At 51.8% G+C, this 20,036-nt stretch overlaps 2 protein-coding genes across 7 annotated transcripts in view; one reads left to right on the forward strand and one right to left on the reverse strand.

Annotated features, from left to right (window-relative positions):
• pogzb (pogo transposable element derived with ZNF domain b) overlaps window positions 1-9,901 on the forward strand; it is a 39,186-nt gene extending 29,285 nt beyond the window's left edge. For all 6 annotated transcript variants that reach the window (XM_069184840.1, XM_069184843.1, XM_069184844.1 and 3 more), the window contains 3 exons: window positions 718-2,370; window positions 4,515-4,539; window positions 5,840-9,901. In XM_069184840.1, coding sequence (XP_069040941.1) covers window positions 718-2,370; window positions 4,515-4,539; window positions 5,840-7,508 — 3,347 coding nt within the window. In that variant the 3' untranslated portion in view covers window positions 7,509-9,901. The remainder of the gene's footprint in view (window positions 1-717; window positions 2,371-4,514; window positions 4,540-5,839) is intronic.
• A 3,203-nt stretch (window positions 9,902-13,104) lies between these two features.
• On the reverse strand, window positions 13,105-18,584 carry psmb4 (proteasome 20S subunit beta 4). The gene is made up of 7 exons (XM_069184847.1): window positions 18,444-18,584; window positions 17,078-17,284; window positions 15,838-15,984; window positions 15,351-15,432; window positions 14,705-14,821; window positions 13,830-13,918; window positions 13,105-13,257 (listed from the first exon to the last, which is right to left on the reverse strand). Exons 1-7 carry the CDS (start codon window positions 18,563-18,565, stop codon window positions 13,245-13,247), a joined length of 777 nt encoding a protein of 258 aa, XP_069040948.1. The 5' UTR covers window positions 18,566-18,584; the 3' UTR covers window positions 13,105-13,244.
• Window positions 18,585-20,036: the final 1,452 nt, after the last annotated feature.

Here is a 20,036-nt window from a genome sequence, read left to right on the forward strand (position 1 = left end):
GTTTTGGACTTTTCATTTCACATAAATTGTGCTGTATTCCCCCCCCAAAGAAGGCTGAGATCAGTCTGGAAATGGCCCCTCAAGCCGTGAAGTTTGGGCATTTGCCAACGGAAGAAGGCAGACCGTGCTTGTTTGCCAAGTTGTGGTCGTTACTTGGGGTCTAAAGTTCGTTGCCGAGAGGGCTGGGGGGGGGAGACCTCCCAGATAATGTTTCACTCTGTTCCGGTTCTTTAGAACTGCACATCTCGGTCCCATAAAGCCTGCTCCTCCGGCCGGGAAATCCTCGGGACGTGCAGGCCGATTTTCTGGAAGTTTTACGGTCTCTGGCTTCTTCTTTCCCTCCGCTAACGCTTTGCAGGAACCCCCCCCAAAAAGGAAAGAGCCAATTGAGACGAAACGCCCCCGACTGCGGCTGCAAAAAAAGCCGCCTGGAAAGCATGACGACCCAAAACGCTAAATTCTTAAACCCCCCACCACGGAGATGGCCGCGTTTTAAAGAGCCGAACAGAAGAGGGATTTTCGCCGAGGAAAACGCCGGCTGCCGACCAGACTGACTTTATTTTACCCCCCCACCCCCTCCCACGATCGGCCGTGGGCCTTGGTATTGCAGGGATTTGTTTGCGCAGCATGATGTTGGGATTGTGAGGGGGGAAAAAAGAAATTCCCTGTCCCGGAAGAGAAGATTAACTTATGTTCCCTGTGACCCCCTCCCCACAGAACCCCCGGAGTCGGATATTGATTTCTCCGACTCTGAGGAAGAGGAGCCGGGAGGGGAGGAAGAAGGGAGTGAAACTGGGGGGAAACGGGAAGACTCGGCATCCTCGGACTTCTGGGAGCCGCCCGACCAGCCGGTCGAGGTTCGGGAGTTCACGTCGGGTTGCGGGCTGCGGCACAACCTGGGCTGGAACGCGGACGCGATCGACTACTTCCGCCTGTTGTTCCCCGACTCTCTGTTCGAGGTCATTGCGGAGGAGACCAACGCCAACGCCAGGTTCTGCCAGCGGCAGAGGCTGCGGCGGGACCCGGACTGGCGCCCCACCGACGCCCGGGAGATCTGCGCCTTCGTCGGGCTCAGCATCCTCATGGGCCTGCACAGCCTCCCCGAGCCCCGCTTGTACTGGTCCGGCCCGCACTACGAGGGCAGTCGGGGCTTCCTGAAGACCATGCCCGCCTCGCGCTTCGAGAAGCTCTCCGCCTACCTGCGAGTGGGCGGCCGGAGCGAGCTCTGGGAGCGGACGGATCCCGCCGACCGGCTGCGCACGATCCGGCCCCTGCTGGACGCCGTGGAGCACGCCATGTGGGAGGCCTACCTGCCTAACAAGTGCTTGACCATCGACCGGGCCCTGATCCCCAGCGTGGAGGGCGAAGGGGGCAAGAACGGCCGAGGCAGAGGGGCGGGGCGGCAGCCACGCGTGTGGCTCCTCTGCGACTCCAAGTCGGGGTACTGCCACCGCGTGCTGATCCATCCGCAGAGGCCGGAGAAGGAGAAGGGGCGCGGATCTTCGGTGGTGCTGCCGCTGGTGGAGGGGCTCCAAGGGAAGCACCACCAGGTCTTCCTGGCCAGCTCCCTGATCTCGGTGCCTCTCCTCCAGAAGCTGCTCGGCGACGGCATCTACAGCTGCGGCTCCATCGCGCAGGACTTCCGCGGGCTGCCCAAGGAATTCTGGGAGCCGGGGATGCTGGGAAACCCGGGCGACTTCCGGCAGTGGCAGCGGGGCAACCTCCTGGCCACCCGCTGGAGGGACAGCAAGGAGCTGTGCTGCCTGTCCACCAACGCGGAGCCGGCCCTGAGCGACACGGTGTGGCGGAAGTCCGGGGCCGAGGGCAGCGGCCTGTCCCCCATCGGCCGGCCCAAGCCCTTCCAGCTGCACCAGGAGAACATGCGCGGGGTGGACATCTGCAACCAGCTGCTGGACTGCAACCAGCTGGGCCGGCCCTGCGGCAGCTGGTGGCGCTGCTTCTTCTGGTTCTTCCTCAACCTCTGCGTGGTCAACTCCTTCATCATCCTCCGGGAGAGCCGGAAGGGCAAGCCGCCCAGCTGGGTCTCGGGCAAGCGCTTCTCCCAGTTCCACTACCGCCAGCGCCTCGGCCTGCTGCTCGCCAGGTGCGGCCAGAGGCACGCGGCCGGCCGAAGAGGAGGAGGAGGAGGAGGAGGAGGACAACGGGGGGAGGTGGGCGTGGGAGGGGACGGCAGGCCGGCGCCGGCTCACCAGCTGACGAAGATCACCTCCAAGACCAAGAGGTGCCGGAACTGCAGCCTCAAGGGCCTGCGCCACGAGACGGTGTACGGCTGCACCGCCTGCCGCGTCAACCTCTGCAAGGGCTCGGCCTGCTTCAGGGAGTACCACCAGGAGGGGGCGCCGGGCGCAGGTCATCACCCAGGGCTCCGCAGCCACATGGATTGCGTAGCGAGACCTGCATGAGCAAATAACCCCCCCACCCCTACCTCCCTAAACGGGCTGTACCCCAGCGACCCGTCGCCCGACCCGCAGCACACCCACAGCCTGGTGCTTGGGGGACCCCCCTTCGAAAAGAAGAGACCGTGTTAAATCTGCCCCATAGCGTTACACTTTACACCTGGGGTACTGCCTCTGCATTCTACACGAATTGGCCTCGACTGTGCCTGCCTCTCAGATTTTCACGCAGTTACGTGCGCAGAGTGCGGTGTTCTCCGTTCGCTGGGTCAGGGGGGGCTTTGGGGGTTACACTTATAAATCGGAGCACAGCACAAGTCTGTGGAAGCAGGTTACACTGTTGTAGAAAGTCTTGACCTTTAATCTTAAGGGTTCCAGATGTGCATAAAGGATATACAGGTATACGGCTTGTGCATAACACAGGATTGCAGTTTTAGAGTAATTGTTCTTAATTGGTTAGCTATCTAGTCGTTTTTGTTTTTTATGTAGGGAATGATTGCACCAAAGATGTTATCGTTTTTTTTTAATGCAGCACTGTGCTAAAGATAGTCCAGGTGTGTGTGTGTGTAGTTTCTTATCATTAGTTTTTACTGTGCATTAAATCCCGGACGTTAAGCGACGGGAAAGATGTTGTCGAAAATCAAATAATGGAAATAGTGGAAATTAATCTGCGCAAAAAGAAAGTAATTCATTGTGATTTCTAAGAATGGCGTAAGAAAACATAACTTGGCAGAAAACTTTTGGGAAAAGTGGAGGAAAGGCGTTTTCCACTGTCCTGGATGACATGCGTGACAGGATCAATGGGGAAAGCAAATGTTCCCCCAGAACTTGCTCTGACCAAAAACAGAGTTTCTGTAGCTGTATAACCGAAAGACTGTTAGGTATGGTGGAACGAGTTTTCTGTCCAGTTTCAAAGAGAGAATGTTTACATGGTGTTATTGTAATTACACTCATACCCCAGTATCTGAACCTAATACATTCCTGAAAATCTGTTCAGAAGGCCGGAGATCGTAAATCGAAAATAAAAATTCCATTATTTCTTAGGGGGGAAATTCCACCCCGTCCCAAACCAAAGACAAATTCACTCAAAAACCACCCTGATCATATAATACCACACAGACCATTAGAGCAAGCTTAGTGAACGATGCAGTCCTACTCAATAAGCCAACTAAAGCTGTAAAATTAATGATATATTTACATTTTTCATTCTTTCGTAATAGATTGCTATCCAAGCAATTGGCTAGAACGATGTGCCTACTGTTGTTCACTGTTACGCTAAAGAATCTTTTTCTCTTCCTTAAGACCCCATAATGAACAGCAACTACAAAACAAACACAAAAGAAGCACAGTTTGAAAGAGTGAGCGTAGACAAAGCACCGCTGTCTCACGGCGTGCTCAACCACAGTGCCTTGCACCCATCAGAAACAAGCAGCTGTTCGGTGGCGCTGAATTCAACTGTTCGGAGAAAGTTCTAGGCCAAAATCGGTCGCTTTCGAACTTTCGAACAGATTAGCGAGATTGCGCTCGTATGACGAATTACAGGGTACAAATTCATCACGTTCGGATTGGCGATAAGTCGTATACCAAAAGTTCTTATATCGGGGTACGAGTGTATTTGTAGTAGGAATAAACATCCCACCTGTTATTTACCATGGTGTGATGAGGGAAGAAGCCCCCAGGTCTGCTGTTTTATTGAAATGTTCATGCGTAGGCGGACAGAAGGAGTGACAGTGTTGTGATGTTATCTTGACAGGGAAAGATCAGAAAAGGCAGAGATAGGACATGGGGACAGGTAAGGCTCTGCGAGTACGTTGCTGTTTCGTGGGGGGGGGGGGCAGGGGGCAGGCAGAGGGACAGCAGAGCGATCCTCTGGTGCCGCCGGGGGGGGCTGCTGCTGCCTGGTCTCGGGGGTGCGGGAGTGTGCGACCCCCCCCTCCCCCAGGTCTCGGATAGGGGGGCGCCGCAGGTCTGTGCGTCCGTTTTACAACAGCATGGCAGCTCACTCAGTGGTCAGCATCATGGGTCTGTGCTTGTGTCGCCCTCGGGAAGACGTCCTGGCGGTTTTTATTTCTTTAAATGTTTTTTTTTCTTCTTTTTCAGGATCGCAGAAGGACGGTTTTACAAGGTACGTCGTCTCTTTTTTTTTTTTTCCCCAGGTTTTCAGAGTTCTGATGGAGTTAGAAGGGCCATTCTGACAATGGGGAGTGCGCCCCATGCAGCAACGGACTGTGGTCTCGCACGCAAACTGGGCCAAGGGGCAATGCAATGTCATACCACAGCAGTGCTCTGGGGGGCGCTATACTGGCTCATCTGCCTTGTGCCCATGGCGGTTTGACCGTATCCTCTGGTGGACTGCAGAGACTATGACGGTGGTCATCGTCCAGATAACCGAGTTCCCCTGGATTCTGTTTGTATTTGTGCTCCAAGAAGCAGCTGTTTGACAAGGCCTGTCAGTCTTATCGTAAACACTGTAAAATGTGAGGCCGGTCAGACTGTCAGGATGTAAATTTGTTTAGCTCGTCTGTACACAAAAACATAATTCTTCCTGTGATGTGGAGCGTTTTCCTGGCTAGTAACTGACAGGCTGGGTTTATAACCCTGGTTCTTTTCCTTCCTTAAGTCTACAATGAAATGTAAGTAATGAGAAAAAGACCCAAAGTATTGCGTGCCGTCTTGCACACGCTGGCCAAAACGTCGGGAGGCTCCAGTTAAAGGCACAGACTCACTCAGTGGTAGGACGGTGTGTGGCTGGACTTCAGGAACATGAGAAAGTTCACCTCTTCCTGGCCGGAGGAAACCTGAGATCTCAGTGTTACTGGAAAAGCTGTACAGTTGAGTCCCACACACCAGTGATTCTCAGTCCTGGTCTGGAGGACCCCTTTGTCTGCTGGTTGGTGTTCCAGTTGGGCCCTTAATTCCCAGTGCTAAGTGACCTCTGTGTGTCTGTCACACGTCAGCTTGCTGGCTTAGACTTTTTTCTGCCCTCAGGCCTTGGTTTCAAACACAGTCAAGAGCATGTTATTTCCAGCAAACTTCAGCACACTGATCATCAGACAGTTTCTCCTTAATTTCCTAATTATGAATTGGCTTCCGTATTTCTGATCTAAACGGCTCTTAAGTGATAAACTGATGAGCACAGTGTGGGTGTGGCACGGTCAGGCCCCACCCCAGCAGGAATGACGAAGAACAGGTATTGCACGGCACTGCACTGCTCACGGCCTCTGAAAGTGCCCCTGCTGGACATTTGCCGAATACGTTTTTGCCACATCCAATTCAAGTTGTTTTTGCTGCTTGTAGAGGCCCTACAAATTATCCTGTTGAAGAGTTCCTAATATTTTGGACAGGCAATGTAATATAGTTTTTTAACCTACATTATTGACCTGCCTGCTGACTTGTATCTCTAACTTCAGCTGTTTTCCTTACAGGCTCCTCCCACAGGCTGTCTGGGCTTCGAAAAAACTCAGCAGCGGAAGCCAGCCCCAGGTTACCCATGAGCCTCTGCCAAAAGCGCCCGCCGACGTCAAGATGCCCAGTGCCGTCAACGGGAAGGAGCCCAACGGCGGGACGGCCCCCGTTGTGGACCCGAGCACGCTCGGGGAGCGCGGGGGGGCCGCAGGCCGGGTGGCGGGGGGTGAGGCCGGGAAGGGGGAGCGGGCTCCGGAGCAGGGGGGTGACAGGCCGGAGGCGGAGGCCGGGGAGAAGGAGCGGGAGGGGACCCTGTCGGTCAGGCAGCTCCGGATCGTGCTGTTCGCCCTGTGCTGCGGCGTGCCCCAGGCGGCGGAGCACTTCGGCAGCCCCCCCCAGCTGATCACGACCTGGATGGGCAGCCTGGAGGAGAAGGAGAAGCAGAGGGAGCAGGAGGGCAAGGCCGGGGGGGCCAGGGCAGCCGTGGACAAGCTGGTGGCGTGGGTCCTGGGGCAGAGGGAGCAGCAGCTGCCGGTCAACGAGAAGAGCCTCTTCCAGAAGGCCTCGGAGATCCACAGCACGGCCAACCAGAACAGCTCCTTCCGCATCTCCTACGAGTGGGCCGTGGGCTTCATGCTGCGGCACAACCTGGGGCTGCAGGCCAGGGGGGCTGTGGGGCGCCGGCTGCCCCCGGACATGGAGGAGAGCGTCCGGGCCTTCGTGGAGTTTGTCCAGCGGCAGATCCGCGTGCAGGACATCCCGCTCGCCGTCATCGGCACCATGGACGAGCTCTCCGTCTTCGTGGACCTGGAGGCCCTGGCCGGCCCTGGCGCCACCGGCAAGGAGGCGGCCTTCCAGCTGGTGGGGACGGGGGAGTCGCTGTTCGACGTCGTCGTGGCCACCCTCGCCGACGGCAGCATCCTGCCCACCCTCATCTTCTTCAAGGGCCAGCCCCCGAGCCGGGTCCTCGCCTCCCTTCCCGACTCCGTCCTGCTGGAGGCCAAGCCCGAGGGCTTCACGGAAGAAGAGGAAGTGGAGATCTGGATCTCCAGGGTGTGGCAGAAGCACATGGATTCTCAGAGTGGCGCCAAGGGCATGCTGGTGGTGGACTCCTTCCGCTCCCACATGTCCGAAGACTCTCTGGCGGCCTTGAGCGCGGCCAACACCCTGCCGGCCATCATCCCTGCGGGCTGCACCTCCAGGGTCCTGCCGCTGGAGGTGTGCGTGGGGCCCGCCCTGCGGAGCTTCTTGCAGGCCAAGTGGAGCTCCTGGGCCAGCCGGGCCCAAGAGCCGGGGCCCGGCGCCGAGCAGGTCCTGCAGCTGCTCGTCGGCTGGGTGGCGGAGGCGCTGGGGGCCGTCGCCGCCCACCCCGAGCTGCTGCAGCAGTCCTTCCTGGTGGCCAGCGTGCTGCCGGGGCCCGAGAGGGTGGAGAGCGTGGCCGAGACCCAGGCCGAGCTGGTCGGCCTGCTGGAGCGGAGGCTGATGGGGGCCGAGCCGACGGCGGGCCAGGCGCAGGGCCAGCAGGAGCCGCGGCTCGGGGGGGGCCCAGATCTGGGAAAGGAGGACGGGAGCGCCTCTCCGGATGAAGGCAGGGCTCTGCCGGACCCCAGGGCTCTGCACCACATCTTCGAGAGAGACAGCGATGCCGAGTCCTTCCACGGGTTCGACGACGCCGAGCTGGAGCCTTGAGCGGCGGCCCTCCTCCTCGCAGGCGGCCTGGATCTCTGGGAAGTGAGCGTCAGGGAAGCCTTTAAGTGAAGAAGGCAAGGTCTTTAATGAGTCCAACTTGGCCAGTTGTCTTGTGTGCCCTGTCCCTTCTTTCCTTCTCGCCAGACGTTTACGATCGTGTCTTCCCTGAACAAGTCGGTGGGGTTCGGTCTTGTCCTCGCCCCCCTCTTCCAGTGCATTAACCCCACTATCTCTATCAAACCGGTGTTTTATTTTTCCTAAAGCTGGCCGGTAAGCTGGTGTTCCTTGAGGGATGTGCCTCTTGGGGAAACGTCAAATGAGTGGGAGGTTGCAGGGGAGGCAGGGAGCCAGGACTGGGAAGGAAAAGTGTGTGAAAACCAGGATTCTGTTTTTGATGGCTTTTCCGACAACGTTTCCTGAAAAGTTCTATCAAGTTCTCTCTTACTCTCATGTAGAAGAACGCATCTCGCTTTTTCAGAAAGCGGACAGGGGTGTTCAGCGTGAGTGATCACAGTTAAGAGTTCAACCCGCTGGCTTCAGTAAAAGGCTGACAGCTCAGGTATGCCGATTTTTAATGTTTCGCAGTTTTTTTTAAAGATGCGTGTGTGATGAGGGAAGGGTCACTTCGAATTCAGGATCCTATGATTCACTTTTCCGTTTGCAAACAACATAACTATGCATTTTATTTTTGGTGTACCCAAGGACCTGGTATTCCTCACTGCAAACCTATACAATCTTGGCGCAAGCTTGTTCTGAATCATCCCTAAAGTCTTGTTTCTGGGGGCTATCAGTTCAGTGCATGTATATATTTGTTTTTTTTTTCCCCAAGTCCCATGAGAAATGAATGGCTTTCCCTCCTGGGAGCAGCCTGTAGTATTGGGAGGAAGCTGAGACAAGGTTACTGCACTGGGAATCTTCACCAGGCCACCTCATTGAGAGACTTGCAGTCTTGCCTGCAAAACCCATCATGAGTGCGTTTGAAATGGCTTTTTTTCCCTTGAATCCCTCATCCCCGACGCTCACCACTGTTGAAGCTGCAAGGTTGCGTTTTCTGCGCTTGTTCTTCACACTGGTGCATTCAGACAAAGGGTTTTATTCACGAATATAATGTCTCTCTGCACTGTCTTGAGACAACGGGCTTCTTGATTTCTGTGAAATACTAAAAGCAAAGCTGTAAAAAAGATGTGTGCTAGATTTTTTAAGGATGTACTGCAGGTATTACCGGTGTTTTAAAAGGGAGCTGTGTTGTATCTCCTTTTCTGAAGTGACACCTGTCTGCTCCAGGCAGGTGACCTTATTCCCAACACCCTGCACAGTCAGGATTCGGCTGTGTCTCTTACCCGCTGCGGGTCTCGTGGCGCGATTCTCCTTGATCTGGTTTCAAGCGGATTGTGAACAGATGTGATCCAGAGGTGCCATTACTGAAAATTCTTTCCTCCCTCCTGCCTGTGCCATTTAGTGTAGGGAGCAAGGCAGGAGTGTAAATGCTCTCACTTGGCACAGGACTCCATTCCTCTGCCTCCACCCATTTCCTAACCACTTTATCCAGTACAGGGTCACGGGGGAGCTGGAGCCTGTCCTACCACACCCATTTTCACCAGTTCAGCATTTAAGTTAACGAGCACTGTTGCACTGAGCTCTGATGGACACTCTGGCAGAGGGAGGGAGAGATAGAGAGGAATATTGCACTACACCAGTCCATGAGATGTTTCTCCTTTTGATGAAGACTTGCAGGAGGTTTAACAGGCACACCAATACTTTTTTTTTTATAAAAGCCTCACCTTTTCTGAGCATCAATGCAGCCTTTAAAAACACCAGGCCCTAGTCAGGCCTCCAGCTAGGCCCCAAACTGATCAGTGCGGTCTTGTTTTTAACATGGGTCTGTTTTTAGTTCTGGGTATGGGCTCTGTTTCTCAATAACCATGTTGCTGCTTCTTTGGACATTGGTGCTTCCCACTGTCCCTCTCCTTTCAGGGGGTAGGGGGTTTGGAGGAGGCAGTGCTGTCTCGATTCGGAGAGAGAAGTGGGTATTGTGTTGTGCTGATCTCGGCTTTTGGACTAAACCGATGAAATTTCTGCTCAGATGGACTGTACTTTCCTTTACAAGATGATCAATGAGCCTAACACAGTGATAATCCCCAGTTTTTTTGTTTTTTTTGCACCCTGTCCACAAGTCGATTGGGCTGCAGGGCCCCCACGCCCATCCCTTCTCGAACCCGAGGCATTTGTCACGTGCTGTGAAGTACAGCGATCTGTTTTTCCTCAAGCGAATCAGAATGGTGTTTCGTACTGTATTTCTTTTGTTTGTTTGTGTTATTTCTGGACCTATTTTAAATGATTTCTAGGAAGTGTGCCTGAATGGATTTTTCTGTAATAAAAGAGGAATAAAATGATGGTGCGTTTGTCGTTTCCCATTTTAATCGAGAAGATCTAAATTACAGTCGTGCTGGGTATCGGTCTTAACTCCTGATTTTGCTAGTTTCCAAGGCCCAACACTCATTAAAAGAAATGTTTACAATTCACAATACCCTGCTTGTCTCATTCAGAGTGATGCAATTATTTACTTGCATTCCGGTGATCTTGGACCTCCTTAAATCTTTAATCATACAGTTTGCTTGTGTTGCTTATATTGAGCTACAGTAACTGCACTTGTGAATACTGGCCAGATGACTGCCATGGTGCACTCCTGTGCTGAAAGGAATGTGCTGTGTTCACAGCCTAAAAGCACAGAATCTCTGTATCCAAGTCTTCTTGAACTAAAGCAAAAGCTGTAATACGTCCAAGTTAGCCTAGTCGTAGCACCTGATCCAGAGGAAGCAACATTATAGTATGTGCACTAAGAACAGCAGGCACTTTACACAAAGGGTTGTGGGAATATGGAATATACGTTATACAAGCAGATCTAGTTTCTTCTTTTCAGGAAAGGGCTGAATACTGTATGTTCCTGGATTTGATCAGTTACTGGTCAAAGGTGCTGGAGAAGCTGGATTGCCTTTTGGCAATGTCTTCGCCTTTTCTAATAAAATGCAGTTTTCCTGTAGACAGGACCCTCTTCATTGTGAACCTGTGCACAGAGAAGGTCAACCCGGAGGGACCTTTTAGAAGATTAAAAATGTGTTTCTCGTTGATTCTGTGTTGTGTGCCAGTTGTTTTTATGATAGTTTTAAGAGTTCTGATAACCATAGAGCAGACTTGATTACATTCACTGTATTGTTGCTGTGCACAAAATACCATTTATAATATGCCAGCCAAAAATAATCAAAGGGATTATTTACTTTGTTACCTTTGGTTGACCTGTTTTGGATCAAGAAAACAATTAGCTTGTGTGTAGAAAGTCAACTTAATTAACTCTTCAAAGGTAGATATGGAATTTTCTGTGAGGCTTAAATTTCAAACATGCAGGGGCAGAGAGCAGCTCAAAAAAACCTGCAAACATATTGGTGTGTGCTTATTTCATTGTTCCAAGATACCTAATTAGACAGGCACCCATTTTTGTGTGTATGTGGCGCAAGTATACTTCTGTATGTACTGCAGCACCCATTTTGGAGGACAGAAGATGTAGGTCCTTGATTTCTGCTTCAGAGCTACGGCACTATACGGGTATCAGTTCTCCAGTTATGAACGGCACTGATTGTTAGCTTAAGTTGTGGAGCAATCTAATAATACACAATTTTCAGTCTCTGATATTGACACACCTGTAAAACATTGACTGAGGGTCACAAACAGAGCTCTTTACAGCTCTACAGCAGAAGGCTGCAGTTATTCATGTTTCAGAATGGAAAAACTAGAAAGGGTGGGCTTCCTTGTGTGTACAAGTATACAAGATGAGGGGTGATTGTCACAACTTGCTTACTTAATTAAGCGTAAGTTTGTGATGGAGTAGAGAGTGATTGGACTCTAAATGAGTGGGGTCTTTAGCCCTGATCCTAGAGAACCCAAAACCATAATGACTAGGTCACTCTAAAGCAAATGTTTCTTAAGACACCTTCACGTTACAGATAAATTATACAGGTTGATTTTGTTTTGAGAGATCTCTGGTCCCAAAGTTAAATTGTTACTGATCTCTAAAACAGTACATCAACTGCTTAATTGATCACATTGTTTCAACCCTGATGGATGATTGACACCTCAAAAATCCACTGGACCCAATAATCTTCACAAAATGAAGGACTGTTTGAAAACAGGATCCAGTTCTGGTGGGGGCTGGTATGTCTCTTTGCTTTCTAGGTCTCTTTTAAAGCAGCCACACATTTACAACTAGGAGAAGATGGCAACTAGCCCACTCGGCAGGATCTTTGAAGTCGCCAGGAAGCTGGAGCAGCTTGTTGATGCAAAGAGAACACGCAGACTCCACATAGAATGATTTCCAGGTCAGAATCAACCGAAGTACCCAAGGACTGTGAGTAGTACCGGGCCTTATCAATACTACACAATTTATAGAATTAGTTCAGTGATTAGTTATTACTAATTAGTTATTAGTGAGTAGCTGCATCTGCATGCGTAGTCTGCAAAGGAACAATAGGTTTATTATGAAGAAGGCTTCACAGCCGAAACGTTGTTTTCTCTCCTCTTTTCAGCATGGAATAAACCTATTACTTGTTCAGTTAAAGAATTAGTTTTGTTGGATAACTTTACTCATGAGCCAGTGACTTGGGAGTCAGTGGATGGTTTAACAATTTCACATGGGTTACGCTTGCCCTTTTTGGGGGATCTACTGAAGATATTCTACACTGCCAACAGACAAAGAGTACTTCACTCCTTCGAGAAAAAACTACTCTTAGTTTCTACTTGGCGTTTGGCTTCACTCAACCAAATCTCCTGAAGCCTCATTTTGAAAATGAAATGGATTTGGGCAGGTGCACACGCCTCAGTAATGTGTGCTCATGAATGACTCATGCTCCAGGCACTCAGGAGGGACCTGTGCACACCCACTACTCCTGCATTTCATCTCTTCTCATCGTACAACCCCCGCAAGGCCCTCTGCACAATGCAGCGGCAGTGGGAACAAAATCTCCAAGCACCGTTTAACCCTGGGGTGCAACAGCCGGGATGCCACGCTGACAAACGGAGGCAAGAGACACTGAAATTCACCTGGATGCAGCACAGTCCTTTCAGACAGTCAAATAAAACCCCTTGTCTTCTCTTTTTAATCCAGGATTCCAGGCCCACACCTGCTGGTTTTCATTCTGGCTGAGCTGCATGTCCCCATCGAAGCCTTAATTGAAATAGAAACTGTCCCGTCTGGCAAACTGTCCCGCTGTTTCTTTCTAGAAAAGGTTTGGAATTTGACGTGACTTGTGAAGAGCATTAGTTCAAAGGCAAAATCCAACATATTTAAGATCTGAAACAGTCAAACCGATTAATCCTGTTCTGAAGTCAGTGTTGGCTTCAGGCACGTAATTAAGAGCCGAGATGGAAACCCTGCTTTAAGCAATCGATTAAAAACTGAAGCACTTAAATCTTCAAACAAGACGATTTGACCTCTCTAACCCTGGAGTTGGTGCCGGCAGCCGAGTACGCAGGCCTGAGCTCCCGCCGGTGCTGTAGGATCCGCGCCTGGCCAAGGGTCCCAGAAAGAAACAGAAGTACGCAAGGGTGTGTGGATTTTATTTTTATTTTTTCCTTTAAAAAAAAAAATACCTAATGTCATCAGTTACAGATAGTGGTGCCTGAACAGAGTTGGACTTAGATGAGCAAGACGGAGGGGGAGGTGGGCCTGGACCCAGGCCATCTGCTTCACTCGAACCCGCTGGAATTGAAAGAGCAAGACGGTTAGGGCACCGATAGAAACACCACAACAGAGTGTTGCAATGCTACTGCCTACAGTCAGGAATCCACCCACCCATTTTGTAACCACTTCTTCCAGTTCAGGCTCATGAGGGAAATGGAGCCTAACCAATTAACCTGCCAGCGTGTCTTCGAACTGTCGGAGGAAACTCACGCAAACCCGGGAGAGCATGCAAACTCCACCCAGACAGCACCCCAGGTCTGGGATTGAACCCAGGACCCCAGCCCTGCAAGGCAGCAACGCTCACCACTGCGCCACTCTGCTGCCCTTCAGGTCAGGAATCTACCTGCAAAGTCATGTCCACTTGATGGACAGGAGCGTAGGAGAGGTGCAGCGAAGTATCTGGTGACTGGAATACAATAAGGGTGCTATCGGACACTTGAGAAGTTCCTGGTCAATGCAGTGAGACCCTTGCAACTAAGAAAACAGAGGAGACGGCATGCAGCATTTCACCGGCCAGAACCGGGCTGCACTCTGGGCCACATGCGGTAGGGAGGGCCCCACCGCCAGAGGGTTTTCAGAACTGGGCCCACCTGATCATGTGTGCGATCTCCCAGTTTGTTTCCGAAGACAGGGGCCCCTCGATGACCACGCCGGCTTCCGTCACGGTGGCGATCTCGTGCTGCAAGAGGAGAGACCCAGCTGCTGAGACGCGCACGGGCACGGGCTGCTGCAGCCCTTCGGCGGTTAAACGTGCCCGCTTGTCAGTAACGGGAGCGGCCCAGGCGCGAGCAACACACTTCCTGGTCACCGAATCCCAGCGCGGCGCTGGAGAGGTCTGCTTGGACGCATCGACTGCACTGCCTGACATTACTCAGTACAGACTGTGCCTGGAGCCATGCTGTGAAACCCGCTGTGTGAAAAATCCCACTTCTCCCACCCATCTTAAACGTAGGTCTTAGATTACTCAGGTGACCCTAAAACCGGGAAAAATAACTCGACAGTCAAGCGGCCGTGAACTGTGGGTTACACCAAGAAACGTTTTTCGAGGCGAATGGTTTTGTACTGAAGCAAAGCCGTCCAGCTTCTCAATTGTGCAAGACTTGGCAGAGAAGAATATAGACGCAGCAGACAGAACATTCTTCTTTTTAAGAGGAAAGCACTGGCAAAACTAAACCGTACTCCAGATTGGATGCACTGTTTTTAACCCCCCAAAAAAAGCATGTTTTTTAGGGACGAAGCCCAGCAAGAATTAGTGCTGCTGCCTGGCTTGAGGGCCGAGCCCCCAGATTGCGAAATAAACCTGACCTTAAAGGAAAGGGTGCTGGCACACCATCTGCTTCGTGACTGGACACCCTCAAGAAACCCCCGTAGCCCGAGGTCACGACCTTTTCCATCATCACACTGCCCACCCCAGCCCCCACGGGGGCAGGTGGCCCCCACAGTCCCCTCCCCTGGTCTTACTCACCCTGTTGTAGGAGCGGGCGTCCCTGTAGTACAGCACCTTCAGGCAGCGCTCCACCAGCGCCCGTGCCTCCTCCTGGCTGACCTCCGCCTTGTTCTCCATCACCTCCCGCATCAGGGGCTGCGCGGGGACACAAGCGAGGGTGAGGACGACTCAGAAACCGGCCCGTCTACCTGCTACCTGCGGCTGGAGTTTCTGGGGGCTCCACTGCTGTGGCTAAGCTACCTGGCCTCCCCCAGGCGCCGGTGGAATACAGTTCTCCTGCAGCTACGTGCGAAGCTCACTGGCATCTGGAACCTGCATTCGGTTAGGCGCCTTTACTGGCCAAGACCCTTGGATACCTCTGGGGCGAAAGGGGCTATATAAACGCGAGAACTGAAGATTCCAGTCTCGGAGATGAGCTGGAAGCTCAAGTACGGAATGAAAAGGTGTGTGCAGAACCAACCGCAGCGCGGCCCCACCTGAAACCCGAAGCAGGAAAGGGAGACATTCGAATCGGGAGGACGGACAAGACCACCGTGCAAGTTCGCTTTCCTCTCCCGCGTCTCTCCACACCCCCGCCTCAGGAGGGGCCGCGGATAAACATCCGGGCCGCAGGAGGAGCGGCTCGGAGGCACCAGTGGAGAAAGGAGTAGGAAGTACGACTCACCTGTGCCAGGTAAGCTCCAAAACCTGTAGCCACAGTGGGAGCCTCGTAGGCCACTCCCAGCTTGTCCACATAGCCCAGGAAACTGGAAAGGAGCAAGGACAGAGGGAAGTCGCACCACTACAAGACAATGCCTCTCTTTTAGGTATTACTCAAACCACCAGTTTAATCAGCTGAAGTTCTCCTCTCAATCATTCTGTACTCAACCTGGACTGGCTGATTCTTCACAGAAGGAAATAAAACTGTTCTGCTTGTGCAATATTGCAATATGATATAAAACCAATGTGAGTGCACTGAATCAAGAAGAAATGAAGGAGGAGGAGAAAGTTAAAACCAATCTAGCAGTACCTACTCTCAGCACTGGACAGGGAATTCAGTCAGAAATCCCATAAAATAAGGATTGGGATACACTGGTCTGCAGTAACTAGTCTAGTTTCCAAGAGCAGGGCTCAGGTTCTCGGGTTCACGGCCGGCTGTGCCACAGCCCCACCTCTCTCCGTTGTAGAAGCCCCCGATGACCACGGTGTTCCACAGGGGGTTCATCTTGCTGCGGCGGTTGTACATGACTCTGGTCAGCCAGGAGTGGATGGCCTTGGGGCTGTAACTGTGGCCGTCGCCCAGCAACTCCTCGTCAATCCTGGGGCAGCAAGAGGTGCAAGGAAGGTTTATTTTGTTTCCTTTAAACAGGGAGCGTCTCTTTACACGGCTGCACCAGTTGAGACCGCCCTGCTCGCCTCCGTGCGGCGGCTCGCGGTCGGCTGGGCTCCCCTGACCGTCTCGTCCACCAGAGCCGGCGGGTCACTGGCCGCGGCGCACAGCGAGGGAGGCGTCCCTCACCGACCTCACTGCAGGCGCCTGGGAAGAGGCTGGAAGCCGAGGGGGGGATTCCCCGATTCCAGCCCCACCTCCAGAAGCTCCGTGGGGATCACGGTCAAGGCCCCGCCAGGAACCAGACCCGGATCAAACCTGCAGATCTGGGTCACAGGATCTGGAACCTGCATTCGGTGAAGCGCCTTGACTGGCCAAGACCCTTGGCTACCTCTGCAATCCAGTTTGTCCCAAGCTCACAGTTCCAGAGCTGCTCCTGGTCTATGTATCTTATTGAACTGCATGACTGTAATAGTCCTCATCAAGCTGTCAGGGTCGAACAGGCATCCAGCTTGCCAATATTTTGAATAATCATTAGGAAAAAAACAGTAAAAGAAAAATAATCTGTATAGCTAAGAAAATTAGGTTGATACAGTCCCTACAGTCCCAAAATCAAGAGATCAGAGTGGGTCACACTTGAACCCTACAGTCCAGAGATCGCCGGTCCAGTCTGGGTCACGGTGTACCCCTACAGGTCAGAGATCACCGGTCCAGTCTGGGTCACACTGTACCCCTACAGCCCAGAGATCGCCGGTCCAGTCTGGGTCACACTGTACCCCTACAGCCCAGAGATCGCCGGTCCAGTCTGGGTCACACCGTACCCCTACAGTCCAGAGTCCGCCGGTCCAGTCTGGGTCACACCGTACCCCTACAGCCCAGAGATCGCCGGTCCAGTCTGGGTCACACCGTACCCCTACAGTCCAGAGTCCTCCGGTCCAGTCTGGGTCACACTGTACCCCTACGGCCCAGAGATCGCCGGTCCAGTCTGGGTCACACCCTACCCCTACGGCCCAGAGATCGCCGGTCCAGTCTGGGTCACACTGTACCCACAGCTGGGGCCGAATTGCTCCCCCCACACTTACACCATCTGCTCGATGACCTGCTTGAGGTACTGGTAGTCGGCGTAGTCCCCCGAGGCCCCCAGCAGGGTGCTGTCGTTGACCTTCATGATGCGCGAGATGTTGCGGAAGCGGGCCAGCGAGCCGTAGGAGCCCAGCATGTCGGCCGCGATGACGACGCCCCCGTTGAACTTCACTCCCAGCACTGACGTGCCCGTCACCATGGGGTTCCTGCGGAGAGGCCAGGCTGCGCTTTACGAGCTGCTGCAGGCAGGGCAGGTGTAAAGCATCTTAATGGGCAACGCCACTAACCCCCCCCTCCCCAGTCCTGGTCCTGGAGGGCCCGCAGGGTTCCAGTCCAGTTGGGCTCGTACTGTCCCAAAGTGGCTCATTACAGGCTTAACTGGGCCAGTTTAACACCTCCTCCCAGCTCTTCAGGTGCTGCTGCTTTAACTAAGCCTGCAGACACACTGACCAGCCTCCCCTCCAGGATCAGGAGTGGGGGACCCCCGGTCCGGATCCAAAGGTTATTCACAGAAGCCCCACTGCTTGAGCCCACCTGAGCCCTCTGGGGGAAAATAAAACTCAACCCTTAACCCGTTACCACAGAGGAAGGAAGTGATTTTAAGAGACTGGTAAGAGCACAAACGGGTAGTATTCCTGGCTAGCAATACCTAACGTCAGCTGGGTTAACATTTCTCTGCGCTGGTTACCCCAGACTCAGATTGGCAAGAATTCCGCGTTTCCGCGTTTACTGCGAGTTAGGACAGAAAACACACAGGCGCTGACTCAGCATTTTGGTTGTGCTTGAAGCGAGACACGGATACTCCGAATCTGCTCAAAGTAGATCTTTGTCTTCCTGATCTTGTCCGGGTTTTTTTTTTTGACAATCAGCACAGCCATTACCGATTATTGACCGACTATTACCCGTTACCGACGATCCGCGGGATTAAAAGAATTTAAAAGTTTACAGAGTCCAAATCACACAGGGTGACAAACGTCGTGGATTTCTTCTAGTTACCGTATAGTCAGTCTGAATAGAAATCCAACTTTAAACGTACACAGTGATTTAAAACGTGCCTTGAACTGAGTGTAAGCCGGTTTCGAAGCGGAAAGTCGCCTCAAATTAAAGAGTTCTAGATGTTAGAAAGCTAACCTCTCCAGCTAACACCTCATCAGCTTCAACTGAACACGCACTAACGTTCTTAAAATAAGAAAACGTGTTAAAAAGTCACGCAGTAATATTACAGATGAAACCGATGTTGTCACTTCCACCATGATGATACAGCACAGCCTCCGGCTCCTCGTGAAAGCGAAAGGGATGTTTAACGACTATAAAAGCCCTTTTTGACCCCAAATTTCCCACCCGAAAAACTCAAGACTAGCTCACAGTGTGTGTCGGACGGGTCCGCATCCCGGAACTATGTCGCTGCTTTTCCCTGGAAAGGAATAAAATTGACCGGGTTTGGGTCCATTATCCCAAAAACTCAGCTTCATTCCACTCGCGTCCATTTTGAAAGCTGGAGGAAGTGATGTCACAGCCGCGTCTTAAGCACTTCCGAGGGTTTCTGTGAACAAGTGGTGGCCATCTTTACTCCTGGCGAAGACGCGTCTCAAGCTTCACATTGGGTACCGGTTATCAGGAAAGTGTTGTTTTATCTTGTACAACACCCCTAGGTGTTAAACGTTAGGCTTAATGATGTTCCCTTCAAGGAGAGGAATTGAAAGGAAGTTTAAATAAGGGTGTTTTATGCGATACACGACAAATGTCACCTGTCAACTACTTTTTAAATAACTTTTTTTTATCATCCTTCAAATAAAACTAAAAACTTTAGTAAAGTAAATGAATCATTAAAGTTGGGGGTTAGCAAGGATGGGGACGTTTTTTAAGGGAAACAAACGCTTTTCAAGTGGTCAGAGCTAACAAAAATTGTCTGTAAGACGTCTGAAGTATCAAACCTCTTTGTTAATCAATATATGGAGCATATTGACTGTATGCTAGTATCCAAACCCATAAATTACCTATAAATACCCACAAATTCGGTGTTAGCAGTCTTTTATCTGAATGAAACCCCATAAACTATTTGCTTAATGAACAGGGATTTATTCATAAACAGCATCAAGACACAAAAGAAACAAGGCACCAGAACTCTCTGACTTTAATTTGTATTGAAATCCTTTCAGAACAAAAGTATCTGTAAAACCAAACTTGTGTTACACACTTTGAGTATAGAGCAAGGGTGAAAAACATGTTTTTCTTCCAACCTGAGTTGTCCCTTAGACAACCTAATTATTTTATTAGCTCAGGTGGGGAGCTGCGTCAGCATGCGTGGGCTGCAAAGGAACAGGTAATAGGTTTATTCCATGCTGAAAAGCACACACCCGAAGAAGGCTCCACGGCCAAAACGTTGTGTTTTCTTTCTTCTCTTTTCAGTGTGGAATAAACCTATTACTTGTTCCTAATTATTTTATTAGTCATGCAACTCTTAAGTTCACTACATTATTGCATCCAGTATGTTCCAGCCGCTGGCTGGCACAGTGCTGTCTGTGTGGAGTCTGCATGTTCTCCCTGTGTTCACTAGGGTTTCCTCCAGGTGCTCTGGCTTTCTCCCACAGTCCAAAGACATGCTGGTGGGTTAATTGGCTTCTGGGAAAAGTGGCCCTGGTGTGAGTGTGTGTGTCTGGCAGTCTGCCCCGTGATGGATGCTCCGGGGGCGTTGTGAAAAACCCTCAGGGGGAAGGAGCTCATACCCAACTGCCCACTGGCTGTGTTAGATGGCTGTTCGGGTTCAATGAAGAGATCAAAATCTCAGCTGGACCCAAAAGCAGATAATGGCATGTATCCCAATGACGTGGGGTGAGAGTTTGTGCTGGGATCAGAGGTTTTATTTTAAAAAAGAAAGGTCTCCAGCCCTTGTTCCTAAACAAGTAGGAAAATTAACATCATCATAAGGGGCCCAACCTCTAATCGGGCGACTGTAAG

The sequence above is a fragment of the Lepisosteus oculatus genome, chromosome 27 (genome assembly GCF_040954835.1).
Source record: "Lepisosteus oculatus isolate fLepOcu1 chromosome 27, fLepOcu1.hap2, whole genome shotgun sequence".
NCBI lineage: Eukaryota > Metazoa > Chordata > Actinopteri > Semionotiformes > Lepisosteidae > Lepisosteus > Lepisosteus oculatus.

Excerpts from the sequence above, each read along its gene's own strand:
- psmb4 (XM_069184847.1), bottom strand. The coding sequence starts at position 18,565 with ATGGACGCGAGTGGAATGAAGCTGAGTTTTTGGGATAATGGACCCAAA. Across the intron at positions 15,433-15,837 it reads GGCTTCTACAACGGAGAGAG|TTTCCTGGGCTATGTGGACA; the intron begins GTGGGGCTGTGG and ends GCTCCTTTCCAG. Across the intron at positions 13,919-14,704 it reads ACGCCCGCTCCTACAACAGG|CACGAGATCGCCACCGTGAC; the intron begins GTGAGTAAGACC and ends CTCCTCTTGCAG.